At 40.5% G+C, this 17,500-nt stretch overlaps 1 protein-coding gene across 2 annotated transcripts in view; it reads left to right on the top strand.

The window, feature by feature from the left end:
* LOC106580627 (neural proliferation differentiation and control protein 1) overlaps nt 1-17,500 on the top strand; it is a 39,883-nt gene that overhangs the window by 10,621 nt on the left and 11,762 nt on the right. For both annotated transcript variants that reach the window (XM_045703334.2, XM_045703332.2), the window contains exon 2: nt 16,540-16,701. In XM_045703334.2, the coding sequence (XP_045559290.2) occupies nt 16,540-16,701 (162 nt within the window). The remainder of the gene's footprint in view (nt 1-16,539; nt 16,702-17,500) is intronic.

Genomic DNA, 17,500 nt, shown 5'->3' with positions numbered 1-17,500 from the left:
TTGGATGTAGTCTATCACAGTGCCATCCGTTTTGTCACAATAGTCCCATATACTACCCACCACTGTAACCTGTATGCTCTCGTTGGTTGGCCCTCGCTTCATATTCGTCGCCAAACACACTGGCTCCAGGTCATCTATAAGTCTTTTCTAGGTAAAGCCCCGCCTTATTTCAGCTCACTAGTCACCATAGCAGCACCCACCCATACCACGCGCTCCAGCAGGTATATTTCACTGGTCACCCCCAAAGCCAACTCCTCTTTGGCCGCCTTTCCTTCCAGTTCACTGCTGCCAATGATGGGGAAAAAATGCAAAAATCACTGAAGCTGGAGACTCATATCTCCCTCAATAACTTTAAGCATCAGTTGTCAGAGCAGCTTACCGATCATTGCATCTGTACATAGCCCATCTGTAAATAGCCCACCCAACTACCTCATCTCCATGTGGGGTACGTCATAGTGGCAGAATACTAACTACAGAGACAGAGAGTCATGTGGGGTACGTCAAAGATGGTTATTTATTTTTTTGCTCATTTGCACCCCAGTATCTCTACTAGCACCATTCATCTTCTGCACAAGAGGTCGACCGATTAATCGGAATGGCCGATTTAATTAGTTTTTTATTTTTTTTTTTTGTATTTTTTAAAAAAATTATTATTATTATTATTATTTTTTTATTTTTTTATTTTTTTCCCAAGTTTTCATAACAAATCGGTAATTGCCATTTTTGGACACCGATCATGGCCGATTTACATTGCACTCCACGAGGAGACTGCGTGGCAGACTGACTACCTGTTATGCGAGTGCAGCCAAGGTAAAGTGCTAGCTAGCATTAAACGTATCTTTATAAAAACAATCTTAACATAACTAGTGATTAACTACACATGGTTGATGATATTACTAGTTTATCTAGCTTGTCCTGCGTTGCATATAATCGATGCGGTGCCTGTTAATTTAACATTGAATCACAGCCTACTTCGACAAACGGGTGTTGATTTTAACAAGCGCATTTGCGAAAAAAGCACAATTGTTGCACGAATGTACCTAACCATAAACATCAATGCCTTTCTTAAAATCAATTCACAGAAGTGTATTTTTTTTTAAATCTGCATATTTAGTTAAAAGAAATTCATGTTAGCAGGCAATATTAAACTAGGGAAATTGTGTCACACACTTGCGTTCATTGCACGCAGAGTCAGGGTATATGCAACAGTTTGGGCCACCTGGCTCGTTGCGAACTAATTTGCCAGAATTTTACATAATTATGACATTGAAGGTTGTGCAATGTAACAGCAATATTTAGACTTATGGATGGAACGATTCCGTATTTCACTGAAAGAACAAACGTTTTGTTTTTGAAATTATAGTTTACGGATTTGACCATATTAATGACCTATTTCTGTGTGTTATTATATTATAATTAAGTCTATGATTTGATAGAGCAGTCTGACTGAGCAGTGGTAGGCACCAGCAGGCTCATAAGCATTCATTCAAACAGCACTTTACTGCGTTTGCCAGCAGCTCTTCGCAATGCTTCAATCTTAGGCTTGTGTGTGTGGCTGCTCAGCCGTGGAAACCCATTTCATGAAGCTCCAGACGAATAGTTATTGTGCTGACGTTGCTTCAAGAGGCAGTTTTGAACTCGGTAGTGAGTGTTGCAACCGCGGACAGACAATTTTTACATGCTACGTGCTTCAGCACTCGGCAGTACCGTTCTGTGAGCTTGTGTGGCCTACCACTTCGCGGCTGAGCCGTTGTTGCTTCTTGACATTTCCATTTCACAATAACAGCACTTAGTTGACCAGGGCAGCAATTTGATGAACAGACTTGTTGGAAAGGTGGCATCCTATGACGGTGCCACGTTGAAAGTCACTGACCTCTGCAGTAAGGCCATTCTTCTGCCATTTGTTTCTCTTCACTAATTTGAAGTGGTGTCCACATACTATTGTGTGTGTATATATAGTGTACATGTCGGGCCAAAAGCAGCCTATTCGGAGACCGTGGCTGCTAGACACACAGGGCCAACAGTAGCCCATTTCAGGCCATTTCCAAAACCAAGGCAATATTAGCAGAGATAACATGTTCAAACAAGACATTGCTCTTTTGAAGCCCCAACCAGAAACTCGACAAACAAAGAACATTTTTAGAAAATGTGACAGAATAATTACATTACAGCACTGAGCTACATTATGACTCATATTTGTGTTGCCTTTGTGTCCTGGGTACATCCCAAACGGCACTGGTCTGAAGTAGTGCAGTATACAGGGAATAGGGTGCCATTTGGGACGCATGTTAGTTTCAGATGGGATTAAGGGGAGGAGGAGGAGGAGAGCAGGGGAGGAGGAGGAGGAGAGCGGAGGGGAGGAGGGGAGGAGGAGGAGGGGCAGGGGAGGAGGAGGAGGAGAGCAGGGGAGGAGGAGGAGGAGAGCAGGGGAGGAGGAGGAGGAGAGCAGGGGAGGAGGAGGAGAGAGCAGGGGAGGAGGAGGAGAGAGCAGGGGAGGAGGAGGAGAGAGCAGTACCCGGTATCTTATTCTGCCGCAATACAACTTTGTATGCGTTGTTTTTTGGCAACCTTGTTATTTACGAAGTTTTTGGAGTAGATTCCTGTTGGAATGTTCCACAAATTATACCCACCCGGGTTGAAGTCATAAACAGCGCAATGCTTGAAGCACAGCGAAGGGCTACTGGCAAAACGCACGAAAGTGCTGTTTGAATGAATGCTTACGAGCCTGCTGTTGCCTACCACCGCTCAGTCAGACTGCTCTATCAAATCATAGACTTAATTATAATATAATAAACACACAAATACGAGCCTTAGGTCATTTAATATGGTCGAATCCGGAAACTATCATCTCGAAAACAAACGTTTTTTCTTTCAGTGAAATACGGAACCGTTCCGTATTTTATCTAACGGGTGGCATCCCTAAGTCTAAATATTCCTGTTACATTACACAACCTTCAATGTTATGTCATAATTATGTAAAATTCTGGCAAATTAGTTTGCCACGAGCCAGGCGGCCCAAACTGTTGCATATACCCTGACTCTGCGTGCAATGAACGCTAGAAATGTGACACAATTTCATGTTAGCAGGCAATATTAACTAAATATGCAGGTTTAAAAATATATACTTGTGTATTGATTTTAAAGAAGGGCATTGATGTTTATGGTTAGGTACATTGGTGCAACGACAGTGCTTTTTTTCGCAAATGCGCTTGTTAAATCAACACCCATTTGTCGAAGTAGGCTGTGATTCAATGAGAAATTAACAGGCACCGCATCGATTATATGCAACGCAGGACACGTTAGATAACTACACATGGTTGATGATATTACTAGTTTAACTAGTGATTATGTTAATATTGATAGTTTTTTATAAGATAAGTTTAATGCTAGCTAGCAATTTACCTTGGCTTCTTGCTGCCCTCGCGTAACAGGTAGTCAGCCTGCCATGCAGGCTCCTCGTGGAGTGCAATGTAAGGCAGGTGGTTAGAGCGTTGGACTAGTAACCGAAGGTTGCAAAAACAAATCCCCCCCCCCCTGAACAAGGCAGTTAACCCCCGTTCCTAGGCCGTCATTGAAAATAAGAATGTGTTCTTAATCTGACTTGCCTAGTTAAATAAAGGTGTAAAAAAAAAATATATTAATTCAAAAATTGTTTTAAATAATCGGCAGCCAAAAATACCGATTGTTATGAAAACTCGAAATCGGCCCTAATTTATCGGCCATTCTGATTAATCGGTCGACCTCTAGTAGATAGACACTACAGAATGGAGAGAGCAGCTCAGCTGGCACTGAGGAAGGAAACACTGAGGCTTGCAGGGTTTAAATCATTCACATTGGCAATGTCACTGACTATAAATTGAGTGAGAGGTGGAGGGGACCGACAACTATAAAAAGCTTTTTCTTTGGGTTTTCATATTAATACTGTTCCAGTTCCCGATTGCTTTGATAATCCCCAAGCAGTGGTTTAATTTCAGTTTGAGTTAGTTAAATTAGAATTCTGATCATGAATTCATTGGAGAGTTCTCCAGAAAACGATTGGCATTGTTCTAAATCAAAGGTCTGCGGTAGTTTTGAATGTAATTGACTCTGGCAGACAGTTCATAGGCATAAAACACTCATGTCAGAATGCAGGAGACAGTCTTGACCCACTGTGGGTTGGGCTCAGTAGGAGATATCGTACTATTGCATTCCCCTCTTCTGTCAGAGTAGATTTGCATTCAGTAGATGAGCTGAAAATGTGAACCTGGGTTCAAATACTATTTGACATTTAAAAACTTTAGGGCTGATCCCAGTTAGTTGAATGGTCGATTGTTTGGTCAATAGGCTGTTGGTCGACCGAGAATTTTGTACTCGATCAGTTGCAACAAAATAAGTAATGTTTTATTGCATGTCTTGATTGATGCCTGTCTCAGTAGACTAATCCATTGCATAGGCCGCAGGGATGCCTCACCAGTAGTACATTTACCGTTAATTACCATAACTTCTAATCTACAATGTTTGTTTGGTTACTGTAATTTCTGTTAATGCATTCAATAATAATATTATTTATTATCTTACATCTAGACGTTCCGCTAGCGGAACACCTGCTCCAATATCCAATGATAGGCGTGGCGCGAATTACAAATTCGTCAAAAATTACAAAAACTTCAATTTTTCAAACATATGACTATTTCACAGCATTTTAAAGATAAGACTCTCCTTTATCTAACCACACTGTCCGATTTCAAAAAGGCTTTACAACAAAAGCAAAACATTAGATTATGTCAGCAGAGTACCAAGCCAGAAATAATCAGACACCCATTTTTCAAGCTAGCATATAATGTCACAAAAACCCAGAAGACAGCTAAATGCAGCACTAACCTTTGATGATCTTCATCAGATGACAACCCTAGGACATTATGTTATACAATACATGCATGTTTTGTTCAATCAAGTTCATATTTATATCAAAAACCAGCTTTTTACATTAGCATGTGACGTTCAGAACTAGCATACCCCCCGCAAACTTCCAGCGAATTCACTAAGAATTTACCAAATTACTCACGATAAACGTTCACAAAAAGCATAACAATTATTTTAAGAATTATAGATACAGAACTCCTCTATGCACTCGATATGTCCGATTTTAAAATAGCTTTTTGGTGAAAGCACATTTTGCAATATTCTAAGTACATAGCCCAGGCATCACGGGCTAGCTATTTAGACACCAGGCAAGTTTAGCACTCACCAATATCAGGTTTACTATTATAAAAGTTTGATTACCTTTTGTTGTCTTCGTCAGAATGCACTCCCAGGACTGCTACTTCAATAACAAATGTTGGTTTGGTCCAAAATAATCCATCGTTATATCCGAATAGCGGCGTTTTGTTCGTGCGTCCCAGACACTATCTGAAATGGTAAATCAGGATCGCGCGCATGGCGCAATTCGTGACAAAAAAAATCGAAATATTCCATTACCGTACTTCGAAGCATGTCAACCGCTGTTTAAAATCCATTTTTATGCAATTTTTCTCGTAAAAAAGCGATAATATTCCGACCGGGAATCTCCTTTTAGCTAAACAGAGGAAAGTAAACAAAGCTTTCGGTCGACGCGGGCACGAGCCTGAGTCTCACAGTACTGTAACCAGCCACTACCCAAACGCGCTACTTTTTTTCAGCCAGAGCCTGCAAAGCCACGATTCAGCTTTTTACCGCCTTCTGAGACCCTATGGCAGCCGTAGGAAGTGTCACGGGACAGCTAATATCCTCACTCTTCAATAAACAGAGACAAGAAGAACGACACCTTGTCAGACAGGCCACTTCCTGCCTGAAACCTTGTCAGGTTTTTGCCTGCCAAATGAGTTCTGTTATACTCACAGACACCATTCAAACAGTTTTAGAACCTTTAGGGTGTTTTCTATCCATATGTAATAAGTATATGCATATTCTAGTTACTGGGTAGGAGTGGTAACCAGATTAAATCGGGTACGTTTTTTATCCAGCCGTGAAAATACTGCCCCCTAGCCATAACAGGTTAACATCTCGTGAATGCAACCGCATTGCCAGATTTAAAAATAACTTTACTGGGAAATCGCACTTTGCAATAAACGACGTGGTATGCTCAGAAAAATAGGCAAGGCGATACATGTTAGCGATATCTTGGAACCATCTAAAATCAAATATACTATTGTAAATATTCCCTTACCTTTGATTATCTTCATCAGAAGGCACTTCCAGGAATCCCAGGTCCACAACGAATGTAGTTTTGTTCGAAAAAGTTAATAATTTATGTCCCAATAGCTCCTTCTTGTTAGCGCGTTCCGAAGGCTACTCATAATGTACTGAAGCGCGCGGGACTTGTCGTCACGAATGTGCAAAAAATATATATTTACGTTCGTTCAAACATGTCAAATGTTGTATAACATAAATCTTTAGGGCCTTTTTCAACCAGAGCTTCAATAATATTCAAAGCGGACGATTGCATTGTCTTACTAAACGTTTCGGAACAAAAGGGTTCCCATGGGCGCCCGCGTCATAGTAGTAATGGCCTTCCCCCTGTTACCAACTTCCCAAGCCTCTCTTTGGGTCAGTTTCTACCATAGAAGACCCAAACCACTTTGTAAAGACTGTTGACATCTAGTGGAAGCCTTAGGAAGTGCTAAATGATTATTAAGTCCCTGTGTGTTTCAATGGCAAAGCTTGAAAGTGATTCCACACATCAGATTTCCACTTCCTGTTAGGATTTGTCTCAGGGTTTTGACTGCCATATGAGTTCTGTTATACTCACAGACACCATTGAAACAGTTTTAGAAATTTTAGAGTGTTTTCTATCCAAATCTGCTAATTATATGCATATTCTAGTTACTGGGCAGGAGTAGTAACCAGATTAAATCGGGTACGTTTTTTATCCGGCCGTGCAAATACTGCCCCCTATCCCCAACAGGTTAATGTTCTCATTGTCGGAGTGGGCATGTTGTTTGCAGAGCGCACAACCTAGGCTACACTTGTGAGAAATAAGTTTATATTTATTTCATTCTGTTTACGAGTTGTCAATTTATTCATTGTGTTTTGTTTGGAGCGCTCCTGTCAATGTTAAGTAAGGACACGCACCTGATTACGCATAGAAGTAGGCCTAGGCTACCTGGCCTGCGAGCAAATGCAGGCTTATAAATGTTCCCATTTGGGGGATCTGATAGTATTTCTGATTGTCTAAACTCACCACCACTAATGAGCTGTGGAGCTTCTCTAAGAAATGTTTTCTTCAACACAAACAGCAAGTAAACAAAGTCTGTTTTTTACATCCATTGAGAATGACAATAGTTCCTCAATGTAGCCTATTTAAAAAATCTTTCCAGGTTTCTCCCTTTCGATAACCACTCATTATGAAAGGGAGAAAAAAATGTTGTACTCTGATCCGGTGGTAACATCATAAAATAGGCCTACCTGATTACTACTTATCCTTGGATCAAATAGCCTACAACTGTGTCTGTCCAGAGCTCACTGGCACAGAACTCTGAGGGGACAGAATATTTTATACAATGTTGCAAGTTTATTAGCATGAGCTTCTGGCTGGACCGAGTTGATACAGTGTTTCAAGTTCCTTGCATACAGGCCATGTGTAGCCAATGTGATTTATTTTTATCATGATATTTTCTACCTGCATGCAGGCTGCAATGTTTTTATTTGTTGGCTTTATGTAGTCTACTTTTGGTATTGTATATAATCAAAAGTTTGGACACCGACTCATTCAAGGGTTTTTCTTTATTTTTATTATTTTCTACATTGTGGAATAATAGAAGAATGTTGTGGTAGCCATGCTGGTTAAGTGTGCCTTGAATTCTAAATACCAGCAAAACACCCCCACACCATCACACCACCTCCTCCATGCTTCACGGTGGGAACAACACATGCGTAGATCATCCGTTCACCTACTCTGCGTCTCACGAAGACAGTGGTTGGAACCAAAAATCTCACATTTGTACTCATCAGACCAAAGCACAGATTTCTACCGATCTAATGTCCATGTCTTGTGTTTCTTGGCCCAAGCAAGTCTCTTCTTCTTGTTGGGGTCCTGTAGTTTTTTTTTGTGCAGCAATTCAACCATGAAGGCCTGATTCACGCACTCTCCTCTGAATAGTTGATTTTGAGATGTCTGTTACTTGATCTCTGTGAAGCATTTATTTGGGCTGATTTACGGATTTACTGACCTTCATGTCTTTTTTGTGACGGGGCAGTATTTGGAAATTCGGATGAATGACGTGCCCAAAGTAAACTGCCTGTTACTCAGGCCCAGAAGCTAGGATATGCATATTCTTGGTATAATTGGATAGAAAACACTCTGACGTTTCTAAAACTGTTAGAATAATGTCTGTGAGTATAACAGAACTGATATGGCAGGCAAAAACCCGAAGAAATTCCATTCAGGAAGTGGGATTTTTTTGATGTCAGTGGTTTTCCATTGAATGCCTATTGACTATATAATTGGTTAGGGCCCAGATTGCAGTTCCTATGGCTTCCACTAGATGTAAACAGTCTTTAGACATGGTTTCAGGCTTGTTTTCTGAAAAAAGACAAAGAAAAATACCTTTTTGGTTAGGGGACTGGGGAAGCATGCAGTACTGGTTTGCTTCGTTCTTTTTTCTTTCTTTTGAATACGCTATTGTCCGGTTGAAATATTATCGATAATTTAGATAATTGACACTCTCAGGATAAGTTATAAACATTGTTTGACATGTTTCGACAAACTTTACCGATACTATTAGGATGTATATATTAGGAGTTTTTGGGATATAAAGATGGACTTTATCGAACAAAACGACCATTTATTGTGTAACTGGGACCCTTCTGATTGCAACCATATGAAGATCTTCAAAGGTAAGTGATTCATTTTATTGCTATTTCTGACTTTCATGACTCATCTGCTTGGTTGGAAAATGTTTGTATGCGGGGCACTGTCCTCAGATAATCGCATGTTATGCTTTCGCCGTAAAGCCTTTTTGAAATCTGACAAAGTGGCTGGATTAACAAGAAGTTAATATTTTTAACTGATGTATAAACACTTGTTTTTTCATGAATGTTTATTATTACTATTTTTGTAATTTGATTTTGGCGCTAGCGACCCGCCTGTGCCAGAAAGGTTAAAGTAATGATGGACTGTCATTTCTCTTTGCTTATTTGAGCTGTTCTTGCCATAATATGGACTTAGCCCTATTTGGTAAAAGACCATCTTCTGTATACTGTACCAACCCTACCTTGTTACAACACAACTGATTGGCTCAAACGCATTAAGAAGAAAATAAATTCCACAAATTAACTTTTAAGAAGACACACCTGTTAATTGAAATGCATTCCAGGTGACTACCTCATGAAGCTGGTTGAGAGAATGCCAAGTGTGAAAGCTGTCAACGAGGCTTTTATTTTTTTTTTTAGAGAAGAAGAATCTCTAATGTAAAAGATTTTTTGTTTAACACTTTTTTTTGGTTACTACATGATTCAATATGTGTTATTTCATAGTGTTGATGTCTTCACTTTTATTCTACAATGTAGAAAATTGTAAAAATAAAGAGAAACCCTGGAATGAGTAGGTGTGTCAATTGTTGACTGGTAATGTAGTTGGGAATGGCAATAAAGTTACTTAATTTTTATTTAAATAAAATAATTTCTGATGAATGAAAATTAGAAGCTACCAAGGCTTTATTATAAAATAAATGAAATTGTTGTGGAGCAATGTACATATGAATATCATAACTGGCACGCAGATCGGTAGAAATGATAAGATAAATTGGCACTCCAAATGGAAAAGGTTGCCAACCCCTGGTGTAGCCTATTACTGGCAACTTTGGGAGCATAATGGCAGAAGTGGGAGGAGGAAGGCCGGGAACAGTTTTTTTTATTTTTTATTAAAATGATTTTATTTTATTAAAACACCGAGGGTGTGCCTATATTTATGGAAAAATACACGTTTTAGAATTTCGACCAGTCAATTGGTCGAAAAAAGACTACTTGTAAAATACGTTGAGCATTTACTCTAGCCTGCCTTGAGTGACAGGTGGACAAGATTTGCCATTTTGGGACAATTCATTTGGTCCATTTAAGCCAGGCAAGCTCAACCAAGCCCAGATAGGTATTTAGAAATTAATTAAAATAGTATTTGAACCCAGGTCTGTCTGCTAAATGGACCAGGTAACCTCCAAAGAGTAGAGGATTTCTTGACCGTCAGATAAGGTTAGAAAACGATAGTCTGCCGCTCTTGAATGGCTTATAGTCAGATATGTGCATGCTTGGCTTAGCCTAGACAGTAAGCAGCTGGATGCTGCCTAAAGACCATCACAAGTGGATAAGGATCTTGTTAGGTGTTCATACCACTCACCACATAATTCAATGGAATTTGTAGGATTAGAAATGTTAGAAGTGATAGAAACCAGAAATGATAGGATCTCAATGCCACTCACACACTGCAGAGGAAAACTATTCCTTTCTCTAGGCTGGGTCTAGGCGACACTAGCTGATTTGTAGACAGACTGTGCTCTCTGGGGAACTTAGCCGGGGTGATTTATACCCTGCTGCTGCTGAATGAAGATTATAGGAGATCTGCTCTCTGTCAGGACCAATTGAGAGGGCTGATTTGTCAAATGCAAAAGTAGCAATTTGGGTCAGAAATGTTGTTAGTCAGATCAGGAAAACTGAGTCTGTGTCCCAAATTGCACCCTAATCCCTACATAGTGCATTACTTTTGACCACAACCTTAAAGGGAATATGGTGCCATTTGGGATGCGGACTATAACAGGCCTGGGCAATTATTTTCCATGGAGGGCCACATTAGAATACATTTTTGCCATCATGGGCAAGAATCATATTACAGGATTATGCATAATGTTTATGACTGTGTTGACAGATATATCTACTGTAAATCACATCCAGATATGCTACTTATTTTACTTTTTAACATGCACAGAAATAAACCACATCCATGTTCTCCTTTTGGTATATATTTTCATTATGAAACATGCAATGAACTAAACGGAGGGAAAAGCACACTGTGCATTCAGCACAATGGACAGAACTCTTGTTAATGGGGATGCACAAAAACAGAGAGCTCAACATTACATTTAAACTACTCAGTGTGAGGAGTGAAGTCTCTGATGGGCATTGACTAGAGCAGGGAAGTCAGTTTCTGACGTCGCTATGCGCAGGATTGCTGAGAGGTGAGAGTCAGTAAGAGAAGATCTGTGCCTTGACGTGTTGTTATATTTCATCACTGAATATGTCTGTTCACATACATAGGTTGACCCAAACAGTACAAACCTCTTCTGAGCATGACTCCTAATCTTTGGAAAGTTTTGTTCATCGAGTGATGCGTAGAACCTCGTCAGTGACATTGTTTTGAATAGTTCTCCAATCACTGCATCAGACTGAAGATCGATAAGCTCAAGTTGCAGGTCAGTGGGAGCGTTATTTACATTGAAGGTGAAAGGAGAGGAAACCAACAGCATGTCATTTTCCAACACTTTGAAATCCTCAAAATGAGGAGAAAACTTACCGTTCAAAGCACGCAGCAGCGATGTATACTTCTCCCGCTGGTCATCTGATGGGGAACAGACTAGTAGTGTAGGAAGGTGGGTGAGATTAATGGCTTCTACTTGGCAGGTCAGGAGGAGTCATTTTCCCTTGAAGGCTTTGACAAGGCTGTACATCTGATGTGCAAAAAGGCCCTTCCTTGTAGTTTGGAATTTAGTTAATTCGAGGGTCATGATGTCCACAGTGAAGGCAAAATCAGCCAACCATTCTTCATCTTGCAGTTGAGGGGAAATCCACATATTCCTTTCATTTGCAAAAACTCAGCAATCTCCGACTTCAGGTCCCACACCCTTTTTAAGCATCTTCCCCACACTCAGCCATCTCCCGTTTGCGTGGTGGGGGAGATCTGCATGACCTGACTCTGTCTCTTCCAACAGTGAGACAAACTGCCTGTGGTTTAAAGATTTTGATCTTATGAAGTTTACCACTTTAGTGACTGTATCCACAACATGGCTCATTTTCAGAACACATTTACAGAGCATCTCCTGATGAATAATGCAATGCAGGAAAATCATTTTCTGATCTGGGTTCAGCTCTGCTACTTGATCTTGTATTCTTTTCAAAAGGCCAACGTTTTTTCCTGTCAAGTTTGGGCACCCATCAGTGGTCACACTGGATAACTTTTCAAAACTCTTTAAATCTTTCCCTGTGGTTGTGCTCTTCATTGACTGCACTGAAGCAAACTCCTCTGTAATTTCAAAGTCTGGGGTTCATGGGGATCTGGGGTTCATGGGGTTATGGGGTTTTGCCTCGGAAGAATATCAACAACTGCGCCGTGTCACGTGCATCACTGCTCTGATCCATGGCCAAGGAGAAATAGGTGAAATCCTTCACCTTGTCTTTCTACTGTCGTTCCATATTCTCTGTGATGTCCTCAACACGCCGTGTTACTGTTCGTCTTGACAGGGAAACATTCTCAAACAGCTGCAGAGTCAATTAAACATTCTTTAATGAATTCTCCTTCAGCGAATGGCTTGCTATGTTTATACATTTTGTGGGACAGTACATAGCTAGCGCTCGCAATTCCGTCGTTTGCTGAATGCAGTTTGGTGAAAATATGTCAATGTCTACTCTTGCTGCAACACCCTACATTCATTATCTACTTTCCTTTGAAATCTTTGGAAAAACTACTTTTTGCGCAATTTCTAGCTAGTTACTATTTGTAACAGTGACCTGTGTGCCAGCCACTGTCTGTCCTCGTGCAGTTGTTATTTATATGTGCCTTCAAAATAAATGTCCCACAAGCGGTGGGAGTTAAATCATTACACAAAGGCTTTTAATTTGAATAACGAATACATTTTTCAAACCTTTACTATCGCAAATCCTTTGATCTGAGCATGATTCCGCGGGTCGGTTTGAATCAGGTCGCGGGACACACATGTCCCCCGTGCCGGCCTTTGCTCAGGCCTGGACTATAAGAACGAGGGCAAATAAATAAAAAAATACATCGCTATATGGTTTAGCTACTGTACAATTACATTTAGATGGGATTCATGAAGATCTGGTTGCTAACATTTATCAGAAACAGAAGGGGACATATCCTACTTAAAATAAACACTGTCCTTGGTCTTTTAAACCTCCCCAGCCAATTTAAAATAAATGTTCCCCTCTCCTTATCGTTTGTCTTAATCTTAGCTTGCTCATCCCCATTTGTTTCTCTTGACAGCTCCGGTCGAGACCCCCCTCCCCCCTTCTCCATCCTGACTTCTGCATTCACAGTGTGACTCACACCTGATGATGTCACGCCGTCTCAGTTGCCATGGCAGTCGTTATGGCAACCGCAGCAGCCTTTCAGAGTTTCAGTTGCGTAGCCCTCCAAAGGGATGTAATGTCAGTCAAGGGTTAGTATTGATAGGTTTACTTTAATGAGTTGCTTCCCTTCAATATGCAGGGTATTGTGGACACTTATTACTCAGTGGTGGAAAAAATACCCAATTGTCATACTTGAGTAAAAGTAAAGATAACTTAAGAAAAAATGCTTCAAGTGAAAGTCACCCAGTAAAATACTACTTGAGTAAAAGTCTTAAAGTATTTGTTTTAAAATATACTTTAGTATTAAGGGTAAATGTAATTGCTAAAATATACTTAAATATCAAAAGTAAAAGTATAAATCATTTCAAATTCATTATGTTAAGCAAATCATTTTTTTATTATGAGTAGCCTCCACACTCCAGCACTCAGACATAATTTACAAATAAAGTATTTGTTTCGTGAGTCCTCCAGATCAGAAGCAGTAAGGATGACCAGGGATATTCTCTTAAGTGTGTGAATTGGACCATTTTCCTGTCCTGCTAAGCACGTATGGTGTAAAAAGTACATTTATTTTCTTTAGGGATGTAGTGGAGTAAAAGTTATGAAAAATATAAATAGTAATGTACAGATACCCAAAACACTACTGAATTAGTATTTTTACATAAAATACTTTACTCCACTGTTAATAGTATTCAATTATTAATGGGCCACCAGTCCAGTTATTGGACAAAATGGTCTTCCAAGAAGACCTGACTTCTGAGTTATTAACTCTAGAAGACTACAATTAGAGTAATACATGTATTAATCTGAAGATGTGGATCCATTGGAGTTCTTTATCAGTATATCTAGACAAACACAATGTGTTTATTCAATCAACATTTAATAACTCATCAAAATATTTACAAACATGATGAAAATGATCATGAAATAGAATGAAAGATAAGAAGGGAAGGCCTGGATATCCTGAACATGACGTTTCATTAAACTCAGTCTGTAATCAAAATCTTTTCAGGCTACATGGAGGATAACAATGGAAAAAAATGGATGTGTGTGCTTTCTGGTTGTGTTGGGTGGTTCCTCCTTCAGGTTGCTCCTGAGTTATTGTCCTTATGCTTGTTGCTCTTCTCTGTTGACTCCTTGCTTGAGTTACAGAGGCTGTGCTCTAAATGTCAACCTTCTACAAGGAAAGAAAGAGTAATCTTAAGTGTACCGTTCAGCTCTAGCTCTTAAGTCTTCTGTTTTCTTCTGAGACTGTTTAGTACCAATTTCTGTAAGGTCAGTTCAATCGTATTGTTCAACATATGACATTCAAACAACACATCGCTACAAATGCTGACCAGTCCCTCCAGGATTCTACGATCGCATTTTTGTTGTTGCAAAATCCCAAATTCCCCACATATATTACTGCACAATAAAACACATAAAACTGCCTCATTACCACAGTACAAAAAGAGGGGTAGCAATTTAAATCAATCACCGCACATTTACTGCATAATATGGTTCAATCGAGCCACACGTCAACAAACGTTTTCCCTCGGCAGTGCATTTTCAAGACAAATTGGACAAACATCTCATGTTGCCATGCAAAATGTAATAATTGCCGCTGGAAAATTCAAGCATTTTTGCCCTCAAATATCACAGAAAATCCCAGCAAAATCCTGGAGGGACTGGTTTTACAGACCATTGGTAGGCGGAGACAGAAAGGGCAGTGGCTGGTTGTAAGCATTCCTCTAACATCCCTTATAAGTCTAGCCCAGGTGACGCCTGTCACACACACAAAGACTAGTCTTGCGTCCCAAATAGCACACTATTCCCTATATAAAAAGTAGGGCACTATATAGGGAATAGGGTGCCATTCGGCACACAGCTTAACACTCTGGGGAAAGCATTATTCAGTTGGTTAAGGGTTTGGCCAGGTGTTTACTCTGTTAGGCAGGCTTACTCGGCATGATAACAGACACACAACGCAGCAGGACTCAGGAGCCTTGGGCAGACTGACTCACTCACTATTTTGGTCTGTCATTTAAGGGGTATTATTCCATGTGAAAGTGACCTAGCTGACAGCTCTCACCCCGTCTGCTCTCTCCCTTAACGCATCCCACCTTCACCCCACTGCACACAGCCATATATCAGACAGCTGTTCACAACCTTGGCCCAACTCCGGCTCCAAAACATTATCAAACGGCAGCGTAAAAGTAGGTTAGTCTTCCGGGCTTCATCTGTTCATGTCAGAATGAAGGATTTCCACCTGGAACAGCGTGCTCGTCCATGGGAGCCTAAACCTGCTTTATTATTTCAAACTTCAGATAACAATCTAAAGACTTTGAAGTCAGGAGGTTGGTTTCTATGACAACCATAGACTTGGTACAGTGAGGAATTAAAGTGACTGAGATCCCTGATTTTCAGTTAGAGGCAGTGAAGTAGATATTGTCTTCTGAAACTAGGGCTCTTAAATGACACCCCTATTCCCTATTTAGTCCTCCGTTTTTGACCAGGGGGAAGGGGATGCCTAGTCAGTTGTACAACTGAACGCCTTCAACTGAAATGTGTCTTCCGCATTTAACCCAATCCCTCTGAATTAGAGAGGTGCGGGGGGCTGCCTTAATCGACATCTTCGGCACCCGGGGAACAGTGGGTTAATTGCTTTGCTCAGGGGCATAATGACATATTTTTACCTTGTCAGCTCGGGGATTTGATCTAGCAACCTTTCGGTTACTAGCCCAACCACTGGGCTACCTGCCGCCCTAGGGCCCATATCTAGTCTGATTTAGCTGTAGCTTGGTGTGTGGTAGAGCTGGTGACTATATTAGATGTACATTCAGGTGACTATGATGATTTATTATGATATTTTCTCCCTTTTCTCACTCGCTCTTCCGTTGTCACCTCAGGCTCCCTGATAATAGCTAGGCTGTACGACTTACTGCCTGCGTAATGAGATGAGTTCTCTGGTGTCACGTCCAATTTGTGTGGAAGCCTCAATGGTTATTATTATCTTAGAGACCAGTGCTTTGATTTTAAATTTACATTTGATTTGCATTTTTACATTTTAAAGGATATCACGATGAAAGTAATGTGTCTGCTGATGTTGATATTAACACTGACGGTCAGGAAGAGAGAGGCTTGCCTTTTTTCACTTTTGGTGGAGGGGTACTGGAGTTCAAATCCAAACGGTGTGAAGTCCTGTAATGGATGTGAAAACTAATGTTAGTCTGTGTTTGTCTGTTTTCACAGGGTCTTCTTCAGTATGCCCACGTAGCCTGGACTGTGCTCGAGCGAGGAGGCATTTCTGCCAGCCGGGCAGCTCACACTGTGGCCCCTGCCTTACCCCGCTGGTAGAGAACTCACATGGCAGATGCATAGTGAAGAGGAGGCCCAGTCACGCCCCTCATTTTGGTAAGTTTACTTACCCTTACTAATGTATTGCTGTTGGTTTTCTACTGCTAGTGTAGGAACATTAAAGCCACACATGTTCAATGTAATCTCGACAACCCAAACCAAATGTTGTGTGAGCTACTCATTTAGGTTCTGGGTGGAGGATGGGGAGGAGTTGTACTAGTGCAGAACCAGGGTGCATCCTCTTCGGCAGCCCCAGTGACACAAAACCAGCGCACAGAAAGAATTGTTCCATTTTAGTTGTCATATCCCACCATCTCCCAACAGATGTAACATTTTAATGTTCTCGTTGTCACAGGAGACTAGTTTAATGTGAAAAGGAGTTTACGGTGCTCCATTTTAATGGCAGGATGCTATTAGGTTTAGTCTCTCCCTTCCAGTCCCCAACAGCCTCTGACTTTAACGAGTGTTAATTATGCTGCTAGGTGATGCGTCATCAGGGAAATGAGAGATGATCACTCAGGAAAAAGGTCAGTTTCGAGAGCGTTAGAGAAATGGAATAGATTCATGTAGTTTTGGCCAAAATGAGAATGGAGTCGTTTCATAAAGTGGTACCGATACAAAACAATTGTCACTAAAATCCTAAAGAGATATCTTAGATTTAGTCATAGATCTACCACTGGAGGGGACACACCATCAAGACCATACATAAAGAAAGAAAGATTAGTGTTGGAATGAAATCCAGTACCCTATTGATGAAAGACTGAAACGGAAATAGATTTAGATTAGGGATCATTTCACCTGATTCACCATCTGTGTGAGATGCATGGCTGTCTGGCCTGAACCCAGTTTCCTAAAA

This window comes from Salmo salar, chromosome 20 (assembly GCF_965601325.2).
Source record: "Salmo salar chromosome 20, fSalSal1, whole genome shotgun sequence".
In the NCBI taxonomy this organism is placed as follows: Eukaryota; Metazoa; Chordata; class Actinopteri; order Salmoniformes; family Salmonidae; genus Salmo; species Salmo salar.
This window is presented reverse-complemented; position numbering and strand designations above follow the sequence as displayed.